General features: G+C 53.5%; 1 protein-coding gene across 2 annotated transcripts in view; it reads left to right on the forward strand.

Annotated features, from left to right (window-relative positions):
* SLC12A7 (solute carrier family 12 member 7) overlaps positions 1 to 19,109 on the forward strand; it is a 92,447-nt gene that overhangs the window by 46,795 nt on the left and 26,543 nt on the right. Inside the window, exons 1-2 of one of the 2 annotated variants that reach the window (XM_032974698.2) lie at positions 453 to 940; positions 15,477 to 15,518. In XM_032974698.2, the coding sequence (XP_032830589.1) occupies positions 802 to 940; positions 15,477 to 15,518 (181 nt within the window). In that variant the 5' untranslated portion in view covers positions 453 to 801. Of the gene's footprint in view, positions 1 to 452; positions 941 to 15,476; positions 15,519 to 19,109 lie in introns of those variants that run through there. The other variant, XM_032974697.2, reaches the window with a different exon arrangement.

Below are 19,109 nucleotides of genomic sequence, written 5' to 3' on the forward strand. Positions count from 1 at the left end.
GCAGAGGGAGGTGGTGGGCAGGGCTGCGGGGAGCGGTGGCGCAGCGGTTAACGCGTTTTTGCTCCGAACCCGGCGACCCGGCTTCGGTTCCCGCTCACGGCCGATACCAGAGACGATTATCCGAACCGGTCCTGGGCCATCCCCTAGGTCGGACTCTGCCTCCAACGAGTCCCTTGGTGCGGTGGTGTGTAAACATCGCCGCCGCAGGGGAGACAAAGGCGGCCGTGTGTGTGGTGCTGGCCACCCCCCAACCAGCTCTATAGGCGCGCTAACTCGCTAGCAGCACTTGCTCCCCTCCAAAAAAAAATTCCGTGCAGGCTACACGGGGGACCTTTGTCTTTGTTGATGGGCAGCGTTGAGGAAGGCGTCGCACGGAGCGCAACGGGGCCGGCCCCGGCTGCCCTAACATGGGCAGTGAGCGCATGACGTTGGCATGCGGAGGGGGAGAAAGGGGGAGAGCGAGAGGGACATGTGGGGGATGGGGGAGGGAGGAAGAAGCAGGGAGTGAACTTTACGCCGCCGGAGAGATTTGTTGTTAACTGCGCGAACGGAACCGAGAGAGAGAGAGCGAGCGAGAGAGAGAGCGGCGTCTTTAGGAGTGTTCTTGCCTGTCTGTCCAAGCAAGTGTCAACCGAAGTGTCTGTGCAAGCAAGTGGCAGTGTTAACCGAGGGGGGTGGGCCGGACTGAACAAGGTCCTGTGCTGAGCAGCGAGAGGCGGTGTCGCTCGTGGGGGTCGTCCGAGATTGACTCTCCCGAAGGAGCCGCCGCAGGGGAAGGGGAGAGGGGAGGCTGTCTCCGACATGCCCACGTTCACCGTGGTGCCACTCAGCGACAAGGAGAGGTCGCAGTACGACAGCATCGAGGGTATCAACCTGGTCGACTACGGCCAGGGACAACGAGGCGACACCCACGATGACGCCAACAGCACGGTCACGTCGGGTGAGTGAGTGGCCTGGCCTGGCCTGGCCCGGCCTGGCCCTCTCACGTCGGGTGTGTGAGTGAGTGGCCGTGCCTGGCCTGGCCACTCACGTCGGGTGTGTGAGTGAGTGGCCTGGCCTGGCCCTCTCACGTCGGGTGAGTGAGTGGCCTGGCCCGGCCTGACCCTCTCACATCGGGTGTGTGAGTGGCCTGGCCACTCACGTCGTGTGAGTGAGTGGCCTGGCCTGGTCCTCTCACGTTGGGTGTGTGAGTGAGTGGCCGTGCCTGGCCACTCACTCACACACACACCCGGCGTGAGTGGCCGGGCCTGGCCACTCACGCCGGGTGTGTGAGTGAGTGGCCGGGCTGGTACGGGCCGGTGCCCCGCGGTCCGTGTCTCTCTCCACACAGCGCCCTCTTTGTTTGGCTTCCAAGCAGTTGGGAGCGAGCGTCACGAGTTTATAGATGGCGCGACGGATGGGTCCTCCCCAGGAGGGGTTGGTGTGGAGGAGGCAGGTTGGTGGTGGTGGTGGTCAGACGTTATTTAGCCGTGTACCACGGAAGGGCCCTGTAGTTTTATTGGGGCATTGTCTCTGCACTAACTTAGTGGGTGGCCTGGTTTAAGCCGAATTTAGTTGTTCACTTTTGAAGGTTTAGCCCTTGAAGAAAAAAAAATTGTTGAATTTTTTTGCCGGCACGTTTAGGGCGCTCTCTTCTTAAAGGTGCAGACCTGCCCGGGCACGCCGCGTGCGGAGGGCCTGCGGGCAGAGAGAGGAGACACGGCTGGCTCAGATTTGGTGTTCTTAGGGCAGCAACGTTATGAACAATAATGCTTTGTGTTCCGAGCAAGGGCAGACGTGATGTCGCTCACTGGGCGCGCGCTTCAGTCCTGGACGATTAAACTGCAACATTTAATGACGGTGGCTATAGCGTTGACCGGTGTGGCCGATCGTGCCGGTGGTGGACGGACGGGTGTGGCTTGCTGGCCACCCACCCAACACCCAATCGTTGTGTCGTGCCGGCCTTCAGAGGTGGTGCTACTCGCTAACAGCACTTGCCCCAACGGTCTGCTAAGGTGCCGTCCATAAATGACGTCACGCACCTGGGGGGGGGGGGGTCAGACATTTGCGACAATGTGTGACGAGGGGGGGGGTGAGAAATGTGACGTCACATCAAAATGCGCAACTTTAAATAAATATAGACAACACGTTCTAGTTATTAAATAGACTTTTTTAATAAATGTTTTCTCCTACAACATCAGAGTGCAGCGCCACATTAAATACGCACTACAATGACAATAGTTTAAAGCGATTTGAAGCATGTTTTATATATTTTTTTTTGGGGGGGGCAGAGCTTTGTGACGTCATATTTGAGGGGGGGTCTGACTTTTTGTGACGCCGTGTGACGAAGGGGGGGGGGGGTCAAAAATCGTCAAATCGCGTGACGTCATTTATGGACGGCCCCTAAGGCTATACGGGGGAGGGACGTTTGTCTGTGGTGGTGGCCGCCTGTAATTCCCCACTGTTTGAGGCAGCGGCGATGGGTTTTTTTGGCGGATCGCACAACAGTGTCGTCAAACTCCCTTCCCCTGGGCGTCGAGGAGGAGGAGGCAACCCGTGCCGCGTCTCGACACGAGAATGTGGTGTAGCGGACACGTGGACAAGGGGGATAGTGTGTTGCTCCCTCGCACGCGTGTGTTTCCTCCGCGTGCTCCGTTTTCCTCCCGCAAGCATGGACGCGCATTAATGAGCCAGGCAACTCCTTGATGTGTAGAGGATATGAGCGCTTATTAACGAGCCAGTAATTCCTTAATGCATAGAGGACCGTAGAGCTTGGGATGGGGGGAGGGGGGCGATTTGCCGCCGGATGACCACGTGGTTGCTGATTCTTCCCTCGTGGTGTTTCTCCTTGCGTTTCTGAGTCGTCCTTTCTCTCTCTTTTGGAGCGAGCGAATGATGTGCACGTTACAAGTCCCAATGTTTATTTGTTATTAATAATGATTTACAATTTATATCGGCTCATTCATGCAATAAAATGATTGTGAAGTATAATAATGCGATTAATTAGGTTTATTTGTTATAATTTCATTGAAAATGTAACGTGAAATGACGCTATTTAAAATGAAATAATAGTGCAATTATTAAAATAATGAAATTGTTATTATTATTTATAATGCGTCATTCATGCAATTGCATCCCACAAACCTGCAACATCAATTAGCCAGTCCCTTACACGCGTAATACAAAAACAAAACCCCCACTTGGCAAATCAAAAACTAACAAAAATAAATACGTAAATAACGAGAGAAAAAAATACGAACATAACGAGAAAAGTATATCATGCGACTGTTCACCAAACGCTTATCCTCAGACTCGTCTCTGAAACCCACTCGTCATCCCTCTCAGAAATTCTTGACCGCGTATGACCACGTAACATTTTAACCGTGGCGTGCCACCGTTCACTCCACGTGGTTTATAATCCAATCACGTGCGAGTCTGAACCGTGCTGCGGGCCTGCAGTCTCTCAAATCCTCTCCGCAACTCGCCGAGTGGGAATCTCTTGACCGGGGGTATGAACGCTTCACCACAACGCCCCGCTCCGACTCTTCTTAACGTGCGTGTGCCTCCACTCATCTACCATCATCGCGGTCATCAAATACCGGAGTGTACTTAATATATGTATGCTGTATTTAAAAAAAAAAACCTCGGCCCTAGTTTTCAACGTGTACGTTATTAGGGGATCATACTTTCCGACGGGGGAGGGGGGGGGTCTGAAGGGGACAGGTTGTCGAGCCCCCTTTTAACTGCAACGCAGCAGCCTCCCTTGACACACAGGGGCTGAGTGTGGCGAGTGTGTGACTCGGCACACACAGACACCCCCACCCAGTCTGTGCCTTCTTCCTCCCCCATAACTCAAACTCCTCTCATGCAGGCCACACAGGGCATGACTGTGGGGTCTCCTCTCTCACAGTTACTGGCAGGGCCCCGTTTACGTTCCAGGGGGGGGCCCTGTGGGGTTGTTGTTTTTTTTGGTGGGGGGCGTTCCCTCTTTGTATATTTAATTCCGTCCCCTGCCCCTTGCTTTACCACCACCCCTGTCTCGCCACGGTGGCTAGGAGATGTTAACTAGCTCGCCTGGGATACAAGAGGTTGTGGGTTCAATCCCCACCCTGAGGCCTGCTGTATTATTTGGAGTTTTCGTGTCTCTCTCTCTCCCCGTGGTAGCGTGGATTTTTCTCCGGGTCCTCCGGTTTTTCCTTCCGCATTTAGAATCCACGTTGCGTTTTAGAGTATTTTTCTGCTGCTATAAATTTCCACGGGATAAGCCACTTCGTTGAGCCATCATTTCAGGCCAGGTCGATTCTGAAAAATATCTATAGAGCCCAGTGGGCCTTACCTGGTAAAATAAAAAAGATGTAGTTTCGATCTAGTGCTTTGAATACCTTTCTTAGAAAGGCGCTTAATATATAATGTATTATAAGTATCAATGTTATTATTCTCTTGGGTTATGTAAGTGCGTTTTAATGACCCGGAGCATGGCCGTCATTGAAAGAAATTCAGAACAGTGAAAGCGTGGAGGGAGGCACAGCTGAGAGACAGCGAGCAGAACACAGAGAACAAAAGCACATTGGAGACATCATCTTGGCGGTGTTAAAAATAATTAAGCAGGATATGGCTGAAAGGGATGATGTATGTACGTTGAACTTCTTTCGCCTACCGTACGTAGCCAACCGTGTGAAACGGAGGTGCGGGAACTGAACACAGTAGTTCTAAGGAAATTAGTTTGTCAATCTAGATGATATGAAAGTGCGTAGCTCCAGTGGCTTCCTAATATCGGAGGTAAAGAGCGTTCCAGACGGCCGCAGATCTGAAAGCGCGCGATGATGCGGTGACCGCCGTCATTGTTTCTACGACCAGCCAGAATCCGCCGCTGCTGCGAGGGCGACCGACTTTGGCTGGACGCGTCCACGGCCAGGAGGTGACGGTTCACGACGGTCAAGACTAACGCAATTGCGCTACGAGACGGAGAGAGAGAGGGGGTTGGAGCACGTGGACGAGAGAAGGCACGCAGGTCAACGGCGTCGCTCCGACGATGAATGAAAGCGAGTGGGGCTTGGACTGGACGCGTCCACGGCCAGGAGGTGACGGTGGACGGCGGTCAAGACTAATGAGGGAGCGGCGGCCGAGGGAGTGGAACGCGTCCGGACAGATTTGTAGCACGTCAGATTCCTCCAGGATAAAATAAAGATTCTGATTCTGAGAAGTGTCGGTGGTGGCGGCTTTGGGGGGGGGGGAATGAAAGTGGCTGACGGTGAACGTCCACAGAGAGTGACGGGTTACACTGCGCGCTGACTTCGCGCGGGTTTAATTGGTCAGGGCGGATATGCGACGGTCAGATATGCGACGTTGTTACTGTATAATAATAACTCTTCATATCGTGTGCGTGCATGCCCAGGTTGTCGGCTCTGCCTTAGACGAGTAACACGTGGTAGACTCTCAGTGTGTGTGGCCGGGCGTGGTGCTGGCCGCTCCCTTTCCCCTGCTGCGCTCTGCGCTGGCCTTAATAGCCGCTCCATACCAGCACTTGCCCCAGAATCTAACAAGGGCTACACAGGGGATCTCTGTATTTGTTTCAGGGGAGTGGTGGCGCCACGATGCGACCAAACGTGGCTACTATGCGAGTGCCACGTAATATCCTCACTGGGCTTGGGCCAGATGCGGTGTGTAAATATTAGCGCTGGTGATACAAAGGTGCTTGGGCACGGTGGCTGCCAAGCCACCCCCCCCCGTCGTGCGCGCCGTTCTGGCCTCAGTAGACACTCGCTTGACGGCAACTTTCCACCGGACGTTTGTTGAAGACTATACGGGGGATCTTTGCCTCCCTTTGCCACGTGCCAAAATCGGCTCTTGAGGACCTGACGCAGCGGTGTAAATCTCAGCACCGGGAAAACAAAGGTGGCTTGGCGTGGGGCTGGTGGGCCCACACCTTTCTCCGCGCTCGCTCGAACCAACGGCCTCTGCTCACCAGACGGCTCTAAGTAGGCTCCAAGGAGGGGGTGGGGTGTGGGGAAGGGTGGGATATTTGTCTTCGTGTCTTCTCTGGCTTGAGAGCCATACAGACTTTCGCTCCTTTGTGTGAAATTCAAAAACAGAAACCTTATGGAGAAGGCCTCTGCGAGACGATGCGGCGGCGGCGGCGGCGGTGGTGGTGGTGGGCGACCGGGGCGACTCGTCGGTCTGTTTGTCGCCGCGGGGTGCAGCCGGTAGCTCGTGTGCTTGTGGGGAGCGCGGTGGTGTTAGCGGTTCGCGCTGCGCTACGAAGCCGGCAACCCGAGTTCGATTTCCCGCTCACGGCCACCACCGGCGACGATTGTCTGAACCGCTCCTGGGCCTGCCCCAGGTCGACGCGGCCTCAAATGAGTACCCTGCTGCGCTGTGTAAATATCACCGCCACAAGGGAGACAAAGGCGGCCGGGTGCGGTGCTGGCCACCGCACCATACCCCCTCCTCGTGTGCCGTCCCGGCCTTCATAGGCGCGCTGCTCGTTAAAAAGCACTTGTGCCGAACAATCTGTTCCGGGCTATATACGGGGGGGATCTTTGTCCTTGGGGGAGCGGTGGCTCAGTGGTTGAGCTCATCGCAATCGGGACGCGGCTGCTGAGCTTGCTTCCCGGCCCCGGGGTAACGTTGGTGCCGAGCGACGGACGAGCGACGGTGCGAACTGAGTGATGTCCCTTGCCGGCCAGCGTGGTGAAGTACGGTCAAACGACTCCCGACGGCCCAAAGCGCTACATGGGGAGTGGGAATGGGGGGGGGAGGCTTTTGTTCACTAAGGCAGAGAGATCCCCCCATGTGTCGTCTTTAATGGACTATTGGGGCAAGTGCTGCTGTTATAGACCACCTTTGAAGGTCGGCACTGCACACATCCACACGAAGACAAATCCCACACCACCCCCCCCTCCCCCATTGCCTGAACAGACTTTTGGGCAAGTTCTGTTAGCGAGCAGCACCACACACACACACACACAGCCGTACGTGTGTGTGCAAAGACACACACGTCCACCTCTACGACAATGATCCACTGTTCCGTCAAGTTGACGCGTGGATTTAATTATTCCGGGGGGGGGGGGGTTTCTATCTTCGTCTCAGTTTGTTTGGCATCTCTCGGTTTGTTTTTGCTCAATCCAGGCCTACCGGTTCTGCTCGGCAGGCCTCCGTGTGTGTCGTGGTGTTTTCGCGTCCCATCCCCAGGTTTGTCCCTTTTTGTTTTTGTACAGAGGCGGTCGGCGCATTTTTTGTTGACGTGTGCGGAGGTGCCCAAGCGCAAATAACCAAAAAACTCATCGCGCCGTGCATGGCCCCTACATTGAGAGAGAGAGAAAAAAAAAGAACGCCAACGTTTCGGGCCATGGCCCTTCTTCATGGCACGTGTTGGCGAAAGTCACCTTGCCTTGTTACAAAGTGCCGTCTTGACAGAGATCGACGACAATTCGTCATTGTTTTATAATAGGAACGCTGATTTAGAATCGTTTACAGCTCGTCGTGAATCCACTGCTGGATGAAGGCCTCGCCATGCTGAATGGGGGGGTGGTTGGCGGGGGGGGGTTTGACCATACTTCACCACGCCGGTCAGTGCTGCCGACCGAGGGGGGATGGAGGGGGGGGGGGGGTGGTGGTCCCGGGCCGGTTTGGATATCGCTTGCCACTGACGTTAGCCGTGGCCGGGAAAGAAACTCGGGTGGCCGTGTTCACATCGCAGCGAGCCGACCGTTGCGCCACCGCTCCCCCTCTCTCAGTGTTAGTGAGGGGCTTGCTGTGCCTTGTCCCGGGACTGCTGCTGCTGTTGTTGTTGATTTTCTGCCTTGCCCAAGTTGGCATTTAGCGTTGAAACATCGTCAGGAATGTATGTACTTACGTAATTAGAACTCGCGTGTACTTTATTTATTAGCGTTTTAATTTTCGTGAGCCTCCTTAACTTTTCTCCACTTTGCTACTTCTTTTCGTCGTTTTTGTGTTGTTTGTCGTCATAACTCGCTGACCCCCCGTGCCCTCTACTGAACATCTGTGATCAAAGGGCTTCACAGCTCATCGGATTCCTCCCGCAGTCTTAATAAGTACGGCGGACGAATATCCGTCTGGTTACATTTTTTTTACTTTCTTCAGAAGTGTTTAACAGTGGCGTTTGTTTAAGCTACTGTCTATTTACTGTGCTTATCTGTCACCCATAATCCTCTGTTTTACGTTACAAGCCCTCCGTCCACCAGCTGATAGGCAAAGGAGCAAGCATATTTGACAAAATACTATAGGATGATTAACCTCATTTAGTTTTTCATTGCTATCAATAATTAACCTGGGCTCTTAATCTGCAAGCCAAGTGTGGACTGACACAACAATATACCTGCAACCAGCACCAATGATCTTCCGATTGGCCCTTGAACCCTGCTCGAGCCATATTAATAATTCGTCGTGTCCTAGCCCAGCTCTTTTCCACTGCTGGACGAGGGCCAACTTAACCACGCCGGGCACTTGGCGAGCGCAGGGCTTCGGTACAGTGCAGGTGGCGTAGAAGCAGGAGCGTGGAAGTACAATACAACAATGGATTTTGCTGCTGTGCCCTCTGCTTGTCCACAGCGGGCCCACAGCAACAAAACCGCTCAGTGCTCTGGTGGTCGCCCATCCACGCAGTAGCCAGGCGCCACGGTGGCTAGGTGATGTTAACTACCTCGCCTGGTGTACAGGAGGTCGTGGGTTCGATCCCGCGTCAGCGTTGGATCCCGACCGTGACGCCCGTGTATTTGGAGTTTGCGGTGTCCCTCTCCCCGTGGTCGCGTGGATTTTTTTCTCCGGGTCCTCCGGTTTTCCCCCCTCCACGTTTTAGAATCAACGTCACGCGTTTTTAGTATTTGGCTGCTGCTATAAGCTTCCACACATTTGTGATGGTCAGTAGGTCGCTTCTGAAAAACAGCTACACAGCTCGGTGGCCCTTACCTGCCAAAATAAAAAAAAATACCGTGAAAATACTGTATCCTGCTAAGTAGGCTCGACACAGTCCTGGCTTCGGTACGATTCCATCCTCGGTGGCGATCCTCCGTAGGAGTGCACCGATGTTACGGATGTCCCCCCCCACTACCCCCCTTAAAACGCTTTAGAATCTAAATAAGTGTGGGTCACAAAAAAGCGTTCGTCATCTCTTCTGCTTTGTTTGGCCTCTTCCCTTTCTCTCCGCGAACAAAAGCGAGGCGGGCCCGGAGGAAGGTGGTGGTGGTGGTGGGGGGCTGCTGTGCGGCTCGCAAGCGTCTAATCGCATGCTAATTCTATTCGTCCCTTGCAAGCCAGGTGGATGTTGAGAAGCAGATGGTGGGGGGGTGGTCTCCTTTGTCAGTGCGGCCGCTCAGACAGAGCCCGACCGAACGCCGTCCCACAATCGAAACTTTTTCTTTTGTTCGCGCGCGGGCAGCTCATGGGGGCAGCTCATGGGGGCAGCTCATGGGGGCAGCTCATGGGGGCATCTGGGGGCGACCGTCCGCTACTTTCTCCACGCGCGGCTGTGGGACCCCCCCCCCCCCGTTGCCAATCCTCAAATTATTATTTTTTTTCTTTCTCGCGGGCAGCGATAAGATTATATCTTTTGAACAGAAATCGGGAGCGCGCTGCTACGGAAAAGCGAGCTCTTGTGCAACGTTCGTCGAGTGGCCAACCACGCACAAACGTGCGCGTACGCGCGTGCGTGCATGAAACGCACCACCGAGGAGGGGCGCTTGTGTGTTTCTAGACCGAGGTCAATTCGCCGTGCGATGTCGCGGTCACAGAATCCGGTGGTTTCGGACGGCCCCCAAGGCACAATGCCTGTTGTTCTTGACGCCGACGACGTGAGTTTGAGTCTGCAAATTTCTAAAAGCTTCACTTTGATTTTCTTTGTACATGTGAATCGATTGGCGGTGACCCGGGTGACCATCGTGACCCAGGGGATTTGTGCGTGGCAACGGCTGTTTATCGCTTGTTTTGAAAGTACATCGGGATGCTGGTCTGGTCATTCCCCAGCACGTTCTGCTTCTTACGGGGGCGGCCACCCTCCTTGTGTTTGGGAGCGAGACCACTTGGAGGCAATGGCGCACCAGGCGCTCTCTTGGTACGGCCGGCGGTCACGGTCGTGCTGGCGGGATCGACATCGTCGTCGTCATCGCTCCCAGCGTCGCCCTCCGGCAGGACAGGGTGGTTGTACCAGCGATGCTCCCAGAAAAAAAACTTAAACTATGCCCGGCCCACCAATATTGTGCGGTGACCCGGGCTACCGCCAATCGATTCAGGTGGGAATTCAAGGGTCCAGGATAGAGTCTCTGATCTGGGTCACCAAAAACGATGAAAGCTTCACAAAGAAAATAAAAGTAAAAACGAAGCAATCGGAAATCGGTGCAAAAACAGTCACTTCACATGAGGCATCGACATTGTTTGCACAAACACAGAGCGACGTTAAGCAATAAATTCCCTGCAACGCAAGTCGGCTCGGGCCAGACAATTTATAGACTGTTCACAGCGCGATTTAAATAAAACAAAAATCTATTTTAGAAAAACGAATCCGATGTACGGTTCACCACTTGTGACCGACGTGTGCAAGCGGGGGACAAGGATATGCACACGACGAGTAACGAAAGCAATCGCGTACGGAGTTGGCCAAGGATCTTGCAGTCGAGGATCTTACAGCCCCCACTCTCTTGCGCCTGGGAAAGCCAGGAAGGCAGCGAGTCCGGGGCCTGATATATATATTTTGCGAGCCCTGCGCTCCGCTGGCAAGGTGGCGAGCAAGCTACGTGTGTCGGCGGCTGCCAGGTTTCACAATCGGGCCCACCGCATGTCAACGCGCGGAGCGTTTGTTTTAGGCGTGCCATAGGACCTGCGCCGGAATGCCGCGCGTAATTATAGTCTCGCAGAGCCGGTCGGCGCATGTAAGGACAGGGGGCGACGAGGTGCACGTTCCAGCACGCTCGACTTCACTCCGTACGTGGAGTTAACGTCTCGCCACGGTGGCGAGACGTTAACTCCCTCGCCTGGTACGCAGGAGGTTCGTGGGTTCGATCCCGTGCCCTGACGCCTGCTGCTGTATATTTGGAGCTTGCGGCGTCTCTCTCTCCCCGTGGTTGCGTGGATTTTTTTCTCCGGATCCTCCCTCCCGCATTTAGAATCAACATCACGCGTTTTAGAGCCCATACATTTCCACACGGTGAGAAGCCACTTCGTTGGGCTATCGTTTGTGGCCAGCTCGCTTCTGAGAAAGAGCTACGCAGCTCGGTGAGCCTTACCTGGTGAAACAAACATTGTTGTTGGATAACTTTACGATTCGATGAATGATTAAATTAATGAATTGATGTCGCTACACGTGAGCAAACTTGGCAAACGTTTGTAGGCCCCAAGGAGCTAAAGGAGGTGGGGGGGGGGGTGGTGGTGGTTGTGAACCAAATATCAGCTCAGGTTTCGGCCGCCAGTGATTAATAAGGGGCTCAAGAGTCTATTAGCGAGTTGATGGTTGCAGCCCGATCTCCAAATTACTGTGTATATAAAAAAAAAACATTGCATAATATTTGGATAAATTCCAGATACAATACATTTTTTTAAAAATCAGTTTGACCACCATGCCACGGAAAATTACTCCGTGGCAGGGCGTGTGGAAAAATGTTGCCTTCCCGGCCCCACCCCCCCCATCATGAATCAGATGGCACTTGAAGGGAACTCTGTGGTAGCTCTGTGACACCCGCTCCTGCGCGCCCCGTTCTCTTAACGTGGGGGAAGGTTGCACTGCTGCGCTAGAGATCCGAATGCATTGCTCCTCTCGCGTGGCCTCTCGCGTGGATGGAGTGAGTGGATGAGTGTCGCCCTCCGATGGGTTTTGGGTTGTACCGTGGGTTTGGCGTGCCGCCGATCCAACACGGCTTCTCAACCACTGTGGGATGGCGACCCCCCCGCCCCCCCCCCATTTGAAGACCACTGGTCCCTGCGTCCCCGTGCCCCCTTCCCCCACCGCCCCCCTCCCCGCCCAGGTTACTGAGGCCACAACGATACACACGGAGATCACGTGTCCGTGCCTCCTAGGCAACGCGGTATTAGGAAGGCATTTGAATTCAAGTGTCTTGTGCCGTGGAAGGCTTTCGTTCCCAGTTGTGCATTTCGTGGCGCTGACGCTCTCCCGCGTGCATTCCAAATTTCTCCTGCACAGTATTCGTGCCGCAGTCGGCGCCCGCAACCCCCCCTCCGCCGCCGCCCCCTCCGTGCCCCCCCCCCGCCCCGCCCCACACTGCTCTAGAGCACAAATCGCAATTCTGTAGGCGTTTTAGCGGCAGCCGCCGTGCGATGAGCGAACTTCCTCCAGGGGATTTCTCGACGCCCAGGGCGGCGGTGCGCTGGCCCGCCCCGAGGTCGTGTGACCACGCGACCCACCGCTAGCGGTAACGTGGACAAGAATTGGGGGGGGGTGGAAATGACGGGAAAAAAAGGAAGTAGGGAAGCTGTTTGGAACCGTGTTTGACTTGCGTGTGAACCGACTAACGGGCAACGGTAGATCAGGTTCACGATATCGGATTTTGGGCTCGATCGCCGTAAATATTTACCCAATAAACCGATATTACGGATGATGTTGGTCGCAAAAGCCTCCGTGTTAAACGGTAGATCAGGTTATGAACTCGGTAGTGTCATCCCGCCTCTCCGAGTCGATACTTGGTGAAGGCGCTGTGCTGCCGCAGTTTAGTTCAAGCGAACGCTCTTACGCGCAAGACTGTCATGTGGTTAGAGCGACAGATATGCAAGAAAAAAATAATATGTTTGTCAATGTTTATGTGTGAGTGGGGACGTCAGCCCACGTAGCCACAGAGCCATGTGGAACGGGTTCACTAATCACCAACTCGGAGCCAGGATGATAGTGCATGGTACAACCAGGATGAGGGTAAGTCCTTCCTGAATTCCTAGTTCTGTTATTCTCAGGACTCACCCATTACAGGAATCTCACTGCTGCAAGTGAACGTACGTACGTACGTTGAACTTCTTTCGCGCCGTACGTAAGCCCAGCCGTGCTTATCGGAGGTGCGAAGCCGGCTCTCGGCGAAACCGCACACCGGGAGTTGCGAGGCCGAGTGACGCCGGCGTGTGTTTGCGCGCGTGTTGGAAACTTGCGTTTTTTGCTAATAACCTCACCGTGGCACCGAGGGCTCTCGGCTGTTGCCTTTCGACGTAACCGCCCCATATTCACAGTGACAGTAGCTTTTATCGAGTGGAATAAAGTGATTTCACACGAGGCTCAACACCTGTGAGAGTTACAATACACTAATTGCAGAGACATGAATACATGGTGACTGAAACCGTCAAGGATGTACCACTATTACGCAGTATGACAGGATGCTGCATCACAAATAGACATCGCATAGCCCAAATCAATGCCATTACCAATGAGACAAGAACAAACTCACAACAACCAGTCGCATTTAACTCATACGACCACCAAGCAAGCAAAAATGCCGTAAACACAAATAACACAATCAGGATTCAACAAGCTTCCCCACAGAAAAAAATCTAAAGCACTTCATCTAAAAATCTAAACGTCACGAAAGAAAGTTTAAATAAATCTTAGATGATGCTACGTTACGTGCCAGCTAGTTTTACTTCAGTTAGCTTACTGGCCCTCCGATCACACCACACGAAGAATGCTGACGTAGGTGGCTAGGCCAGCTAGAAGGCTCCGGCGTGTTAAAGAATACGCCCACCATGGCAAACTCGACATCTCATTTGGTTAAAGAAAATGACAATCAACAACATCGTCCCCATTTGCTTCAACAGCAGAGGGGATTCACTCGGAATTCTGAAGGCCTCAGGGTAGATGGTGGAAAATCTAATTGGATAAAAGCTCAAATTTATGAGCTGCACTGGAAGCAGCGCATCTGAGGGAGAGATTAGCAATGAAATGACATTAATAGACTGATGGGAACGAACTTTGTAAAATACATAAGGCATTAATAAAAAAATATACAAAATTATAATAATATAATTTTCTGATTCTGACAATCTCTAAGCAAGCAGCGAAGGCCTTTCTGGCCCCGACGGCCCGCCTCTGCTCGTCATTCACAGACGCGATTTGAGTTCACAAGTTTAGTGGCCAAGTTGCTTGGTCTCCGCTCAAAGTCTCACCACTGACTGGGCACCGGGAAATCTACCGCCGTATTAAATCGCTTTGGCACCCCAGTTGGTCAAATAATCTAACCACCCACACGATCCACACGGCATGGGGAGAGGCCCCCCCTCATCCGGCAGTTTATTTGATCAAAGGGCCTTACGTAGATTACATTTTTGCCAAATTCTAGCTCCGATATACAAAGAAAAAAATAGTTTTGATCGTTGACAAATGGTCATGTAGCACGATTCATCACAGTATTCCTTTTTGGCATCATAGCACGATCCATAATACGTTTCTTTTGGTGTCATAGCATGATTCATCATAGGTTTCATCGTGTATATAAAATGTGTTGCCATATACCCTCCTCCACTCGACACGGCCAATGAATAAACGTGTCATGTGAATATTTTTGTTCTTAATTCGCTCCTCTTATCAACGTGTTAGTTGGATGTGTCGGGTGGGTGGAGAAGGAGGCTTTGCGACGCGCATTTTGTCTCAACGACGACCTACAACGCAAACGAGAGAGCGATTTGTGTGCATCGAGCGCGCGTGTGTGTGAGTGTGGATCTTTGTCTTTGTGTGGGGAGCGGTGGTGTTACGGTTGGCGCACTGCGCTACGAACCCGTCGACCCGAGTTCGATGCCCGATCACGGGCCAACACCGGTGACGCGGTTATCTGAAACGGTCCTGGGCTTCCCCTGGGTCGACTCGGCCTCAACTGAGCACCCGGTGCAGTGTGAAACATCGCCACTGGGGGAGACAAAGGCGGCCGGGCGTGGTGCTGGCCACCCACTCCCTCGTGTGCCGTGCCGGCCTTCATAGGTGCTCGCTAACAGCATTTGCCCCAACAGTCTGTTAAGACTTTACGGGGGATCTTTGTCTTTGTGAGCCTCCCGTGTAGCAGTGTATGGGCGGTGGGGGGGGGGTAAGTGCGCCCCCTGCTGTGGTGTAAAGGTTAACACAGGCGACAAAAAAATTTTCCCCCCCGTACTTTGCGCAGTCTAGCGAAGGAGGATGAAAAAAAAGCCGTCCGTGCGCGTAAAAATTTCTGTTCGCCGATTTAATTTTGGTTTAAAAAAACAATTCCAACAATGTATTTTGTGACTGTCGTGCAATGATCCATTTCCCTCGGTGGCAGAGCGTGCTGGACAGCGGTCCTCTTGGGAGGGAAAAGGTCACTTGAAGGGCACTCCAAAGTAGCTCTGTGATGGCCAACTTCTGCGGCCGTTCTCTGACACGGGGACGTTGCTCTGCTGAGTGAGATTTCCCTGTGTGATCGTCCCTTGAGATGACGCCCGGAGTGCAATCGGTTGGAGGTACTTTCCAGCGAGGAGGGGGAGGGGTGGAAAAGGACGATGGGAATCCGCCTAACGCTGTTGTTTTTGTGCGTTTTTCTCTTTCGCAGAAACGAGCCGGCAGTTTGGGAACGAGTCGAGCAAGCTTTTAGGTACCGCGCACGCAACGCTGCCGCACGCCGTCATCGGCCATGTTCTGTCCACTGCTGCTCTATGGGCTGGCCACTGCTTTCAACGTTTCTCGTGCTCCTGCGATGCCAGCCATCCGTCTCGTTCCCGCGCATGAACCGATCCCGGCATCATCCATCATCATCCGTCATCATCTGTCATCTTTTTCACCGCATCGCACGGCGCTTTCAGATGCGCTTCTCCGATTAGCACGGTTGGCTATATACGGTGCAAAAGCTTTCCAGACGGCCGCCGAAGCGCATCTGAAAGCGCCGCGCGATGATGCGGTGATCCGTGTTTGTCGTTGGATGGGCAGCCAGAAGCCGCCGCTGCGAGGAGCATGCTGTTCAGTGCGGGGTTGTTGAGAGGGGAGAGCAAGGCAGGGGGCGAGTCCATGGGGAATCTTGAAGAGAGGTGGGTGTGAGGGCACACCTGTCAACCCCTTATCAGTGTCCTACCTTACTCTACAGACCAATTTAGACCTTATTGGTCACCCTGTGCCCTTATAAAGCTCAACGTTCATCCTACAAAGCCCTATCACAAGGGAGAAACACAAACGAAGAGACAAATTATATATTTCTTGCCCCGTATTGAAACAGCTGTTCGCCTTATGGACCTGAACTCAATTTCCCTGTACAAGAATACGGGCTAAACCGTGTGGGTTGGCATCTACATGAGGGTGATTTCATCTTGTATCTGGCGCCAGATTTGGAAGCCATCGGGACGTAATCGGAATGATTTTCAAATATTTCACCCCAGATAATCCCCATGAGATGGAACATCTCACGATAACGTTTTTTGCGGGATAGGTCGCGTCAATGTAACTGTGCTGTACACGCCCACCACCTCCACCCGGCACAACCCATTAGTAAGGTTTGTCACGTGGACAAAATGCGCCACTTAGTTGCTGCAAAACCAACAACGTTTATAATTGAGTTTTGATTTAAAGCTTTGTAACTGTGCTGTACACGCCCACCACCTCCACCCGGCACAACCCATTAGTAAGGTTTGTCACGTGGACAAAATGCGCCACTTAGTTGCTGCAAAACCCACAACGTTTATAATTGAGTTTTGATTTAAAGCTTTCGTGACTGCAGGAATTCATATTCTTGGTTCTTTCGGTGAAGTCACGTAGAAGGGAAACAATAAAATAATAATATTGTTTTTATTGTTTTATATTTTTATTATGTTATTGTTTCCCTTCTACGTGACTCTACCGAAAGAACCAAGAATATGTTTATAATTGAGTTAACGTCGTTTCGCCGGTGATTTACGACCAGCGCCATCGTGCGTTTTGCCAGCAGCGTGAAGATGTCTTCCTGTATTCGGTCGTGTGGAGGTGGGTGTACGCACTGCCGGATGATCCTCGTCACGAAAGTAGCTACACATGCTACGGGCCCAACACTTTCAAGGGCCCTGCGCAAAATGCTTTCAAGATATCAATTCCGGTTCAGCGATTCTGCACTTCAATCTTTATTCGAAGCTTTCGTGACTGCAGGAATTCATACTCTTTGGTTCTTTCGGTAAAGTCACGTAGGTAGAAAAATAAATAATAGATCACGACGTTGGCGGCCCTTGACCGTGCACCTCTGGGAAGATTGTTCCACGTTAGGGGGGCAGTTCCGTGTCCCGGCTAGCAGGCTAGCGAGCGAGCGAGTGAGCGCGAGCCTCTGTTGTTGTTGTTGTTGTTTGGGCTCTTTCGTGGCTATGCGGTCGCGCGCACAGAATACAAACGGCGCCACAGCTGGGGCCCTCTGATGCGTGGATTTTCCCACGTGCGTGCGTCCGCGCGTGCGTTCCAGCGGGCGGGCCGGTAACGCCGCTTCCGCGCAGCTGCTTGGCTTGCGTAAGAGTTTGGAGCGGCGAGCCTGGGCGGACGCCGCCGTGAGTTGTTTACGTGAAAGTGATGCGCGCGGAGGGGGGGGGGGGCCCAACAAAACCCTCGCCAGGAAATGTGGAATTGTTCTCCTGGCTGAAGCTCGACACCCCCCCCCCCGCTTCCAGCGGGAAGTGAGGCTCTTATGCCAGGCCCGCCGCCCCCCCCCCTCCCCAGCCACCACGCTCTTTAAACAATGCAGCGCCCGCGGGCCGATGTTAATCCGGTACAAACCAACGCAGACCGGACCTGGCGAGGGGACAGCCTTGGTTAGCGATCCCAAGTCTGTCTGCGTGTGCGTGCCTACAGCGGCGGTGTGGGCCGAGAGTTCGCGAGAAGATGTACGGCGAGCTCCCCGAGGCGGAGGAATCGGTGGCGCAGGGGTTGGCGCCGTTGCGCTATGAACCTGGCGGACCTGGGTTCGATTCCCTGGGTTCGATTCCCTGGCTTCGATTGCCGGCCACGGCGAACATCAGTGGCAAGCGGTGTGAGGATTTGTCGACTCCCCTCGTGCATTCTGCCAACATTGCCACAGGGGAGCCGAAGGCAGCCAGCCAGGAGTGGTGCTGGCCACACTAAATCCTCTTTCACCAGGCTGGCCTTAATCATCGCCACCGTCAGCTAATCATCGAACAAAGACGATGGTCATCGCGTTGCACACTTTCAGAAGGGCTTCTGCAGCCACCTGGAACGCTCTTCTTTAGGAAGCCACTGGGAGCTATGCACCTATAAATCACTAGCGGTCAGTACCCGGCGTTGCCCGGGCGAAAAAGGCAGACACACACATGGACTTACAAACAGACATGGACCCATACACATAGAAACCCACTGACTTACACGCACGCAAACACATATGGACTCGCACACACAGACATCGACTTGAGAGACACATGTAGTTACACACACAAATCGACTCAAACACACAGTTACACACACATATCGACTCACACATACATACATAGACTGAACAACAACAACCGCCATTCGCCACTAAGTGGCAGTGACGTCACCACAACGCTTGTGGCAGGCTATGTGCACCTTGAGGCCACGTGAAGTGTCGAACACCTGCTGGCAGGAGGTCACGGGGCAGACCCAGTTGGCACAGGTCGACTGAGATGACTGGCAGATGCACCACCTGTGCCCTGTACCCTGCTAACTTGCTGTGCTTTAGCCACACGGTGCACCGCTCGTTCTTGTGAGCGTCGCTCCTCCGCCCTACGTTGTTGTTGGAGGCCGACTGCCTCCAACTGGCCTGTAGCGTCCTTCACGAGGCTCCTCCACAGATACCGACCTTGACACCGCTGGTACCAGTCATCGACAAGTCCACTCAGCTGCACATCGTCCTGTAGCACATCACTCCATCTCTTCTCTAGCCTGTGCCGTGCCCGTTTAGAGACCTCGATCCGGCGGAACAAAAGGTGTTTAGGCATGCGGTGGCTGGGCATGCAGGCTACATCGCCCAGCCAACGCAGCCTTGCCTGGCGTAGGAGGTCACCAATGAGACTTTGTCCAGATCTTTCAAGTATTTGTGAGCTCATCACACAATCCAGCCTGGTTAAACCCAGGATGGATCGTAGGCAGGCCAGCCTAAATGTTTGTAACCGGCGAAAATGTTGCATTAGGGGGGTCCAAATTTCGCAAGTGTAGAGAAGGGAGGGAATGACCGTGGGCAAGACGTGCGGAGCGAGAGACCAGGTAG

This window comes from Petromyzon marinus, chromosome 54 (genome assembly GCF_048934315.1).
Source record: "Petromyzon marinus isolate PM22_M1 ecotype Great Lakes invasive population chromosome 54, UKy_Petmar_22M1.pri1.0, whole genome shotgun sequence".
In the NCBI taxonomy this organism is placed as follows: Eukaryota; Metazoa; Chordata; class Hyperoartia; order Petromyzontiformes; family Petromyzontidae; genus Petromyzon; species Petromyzon marinus.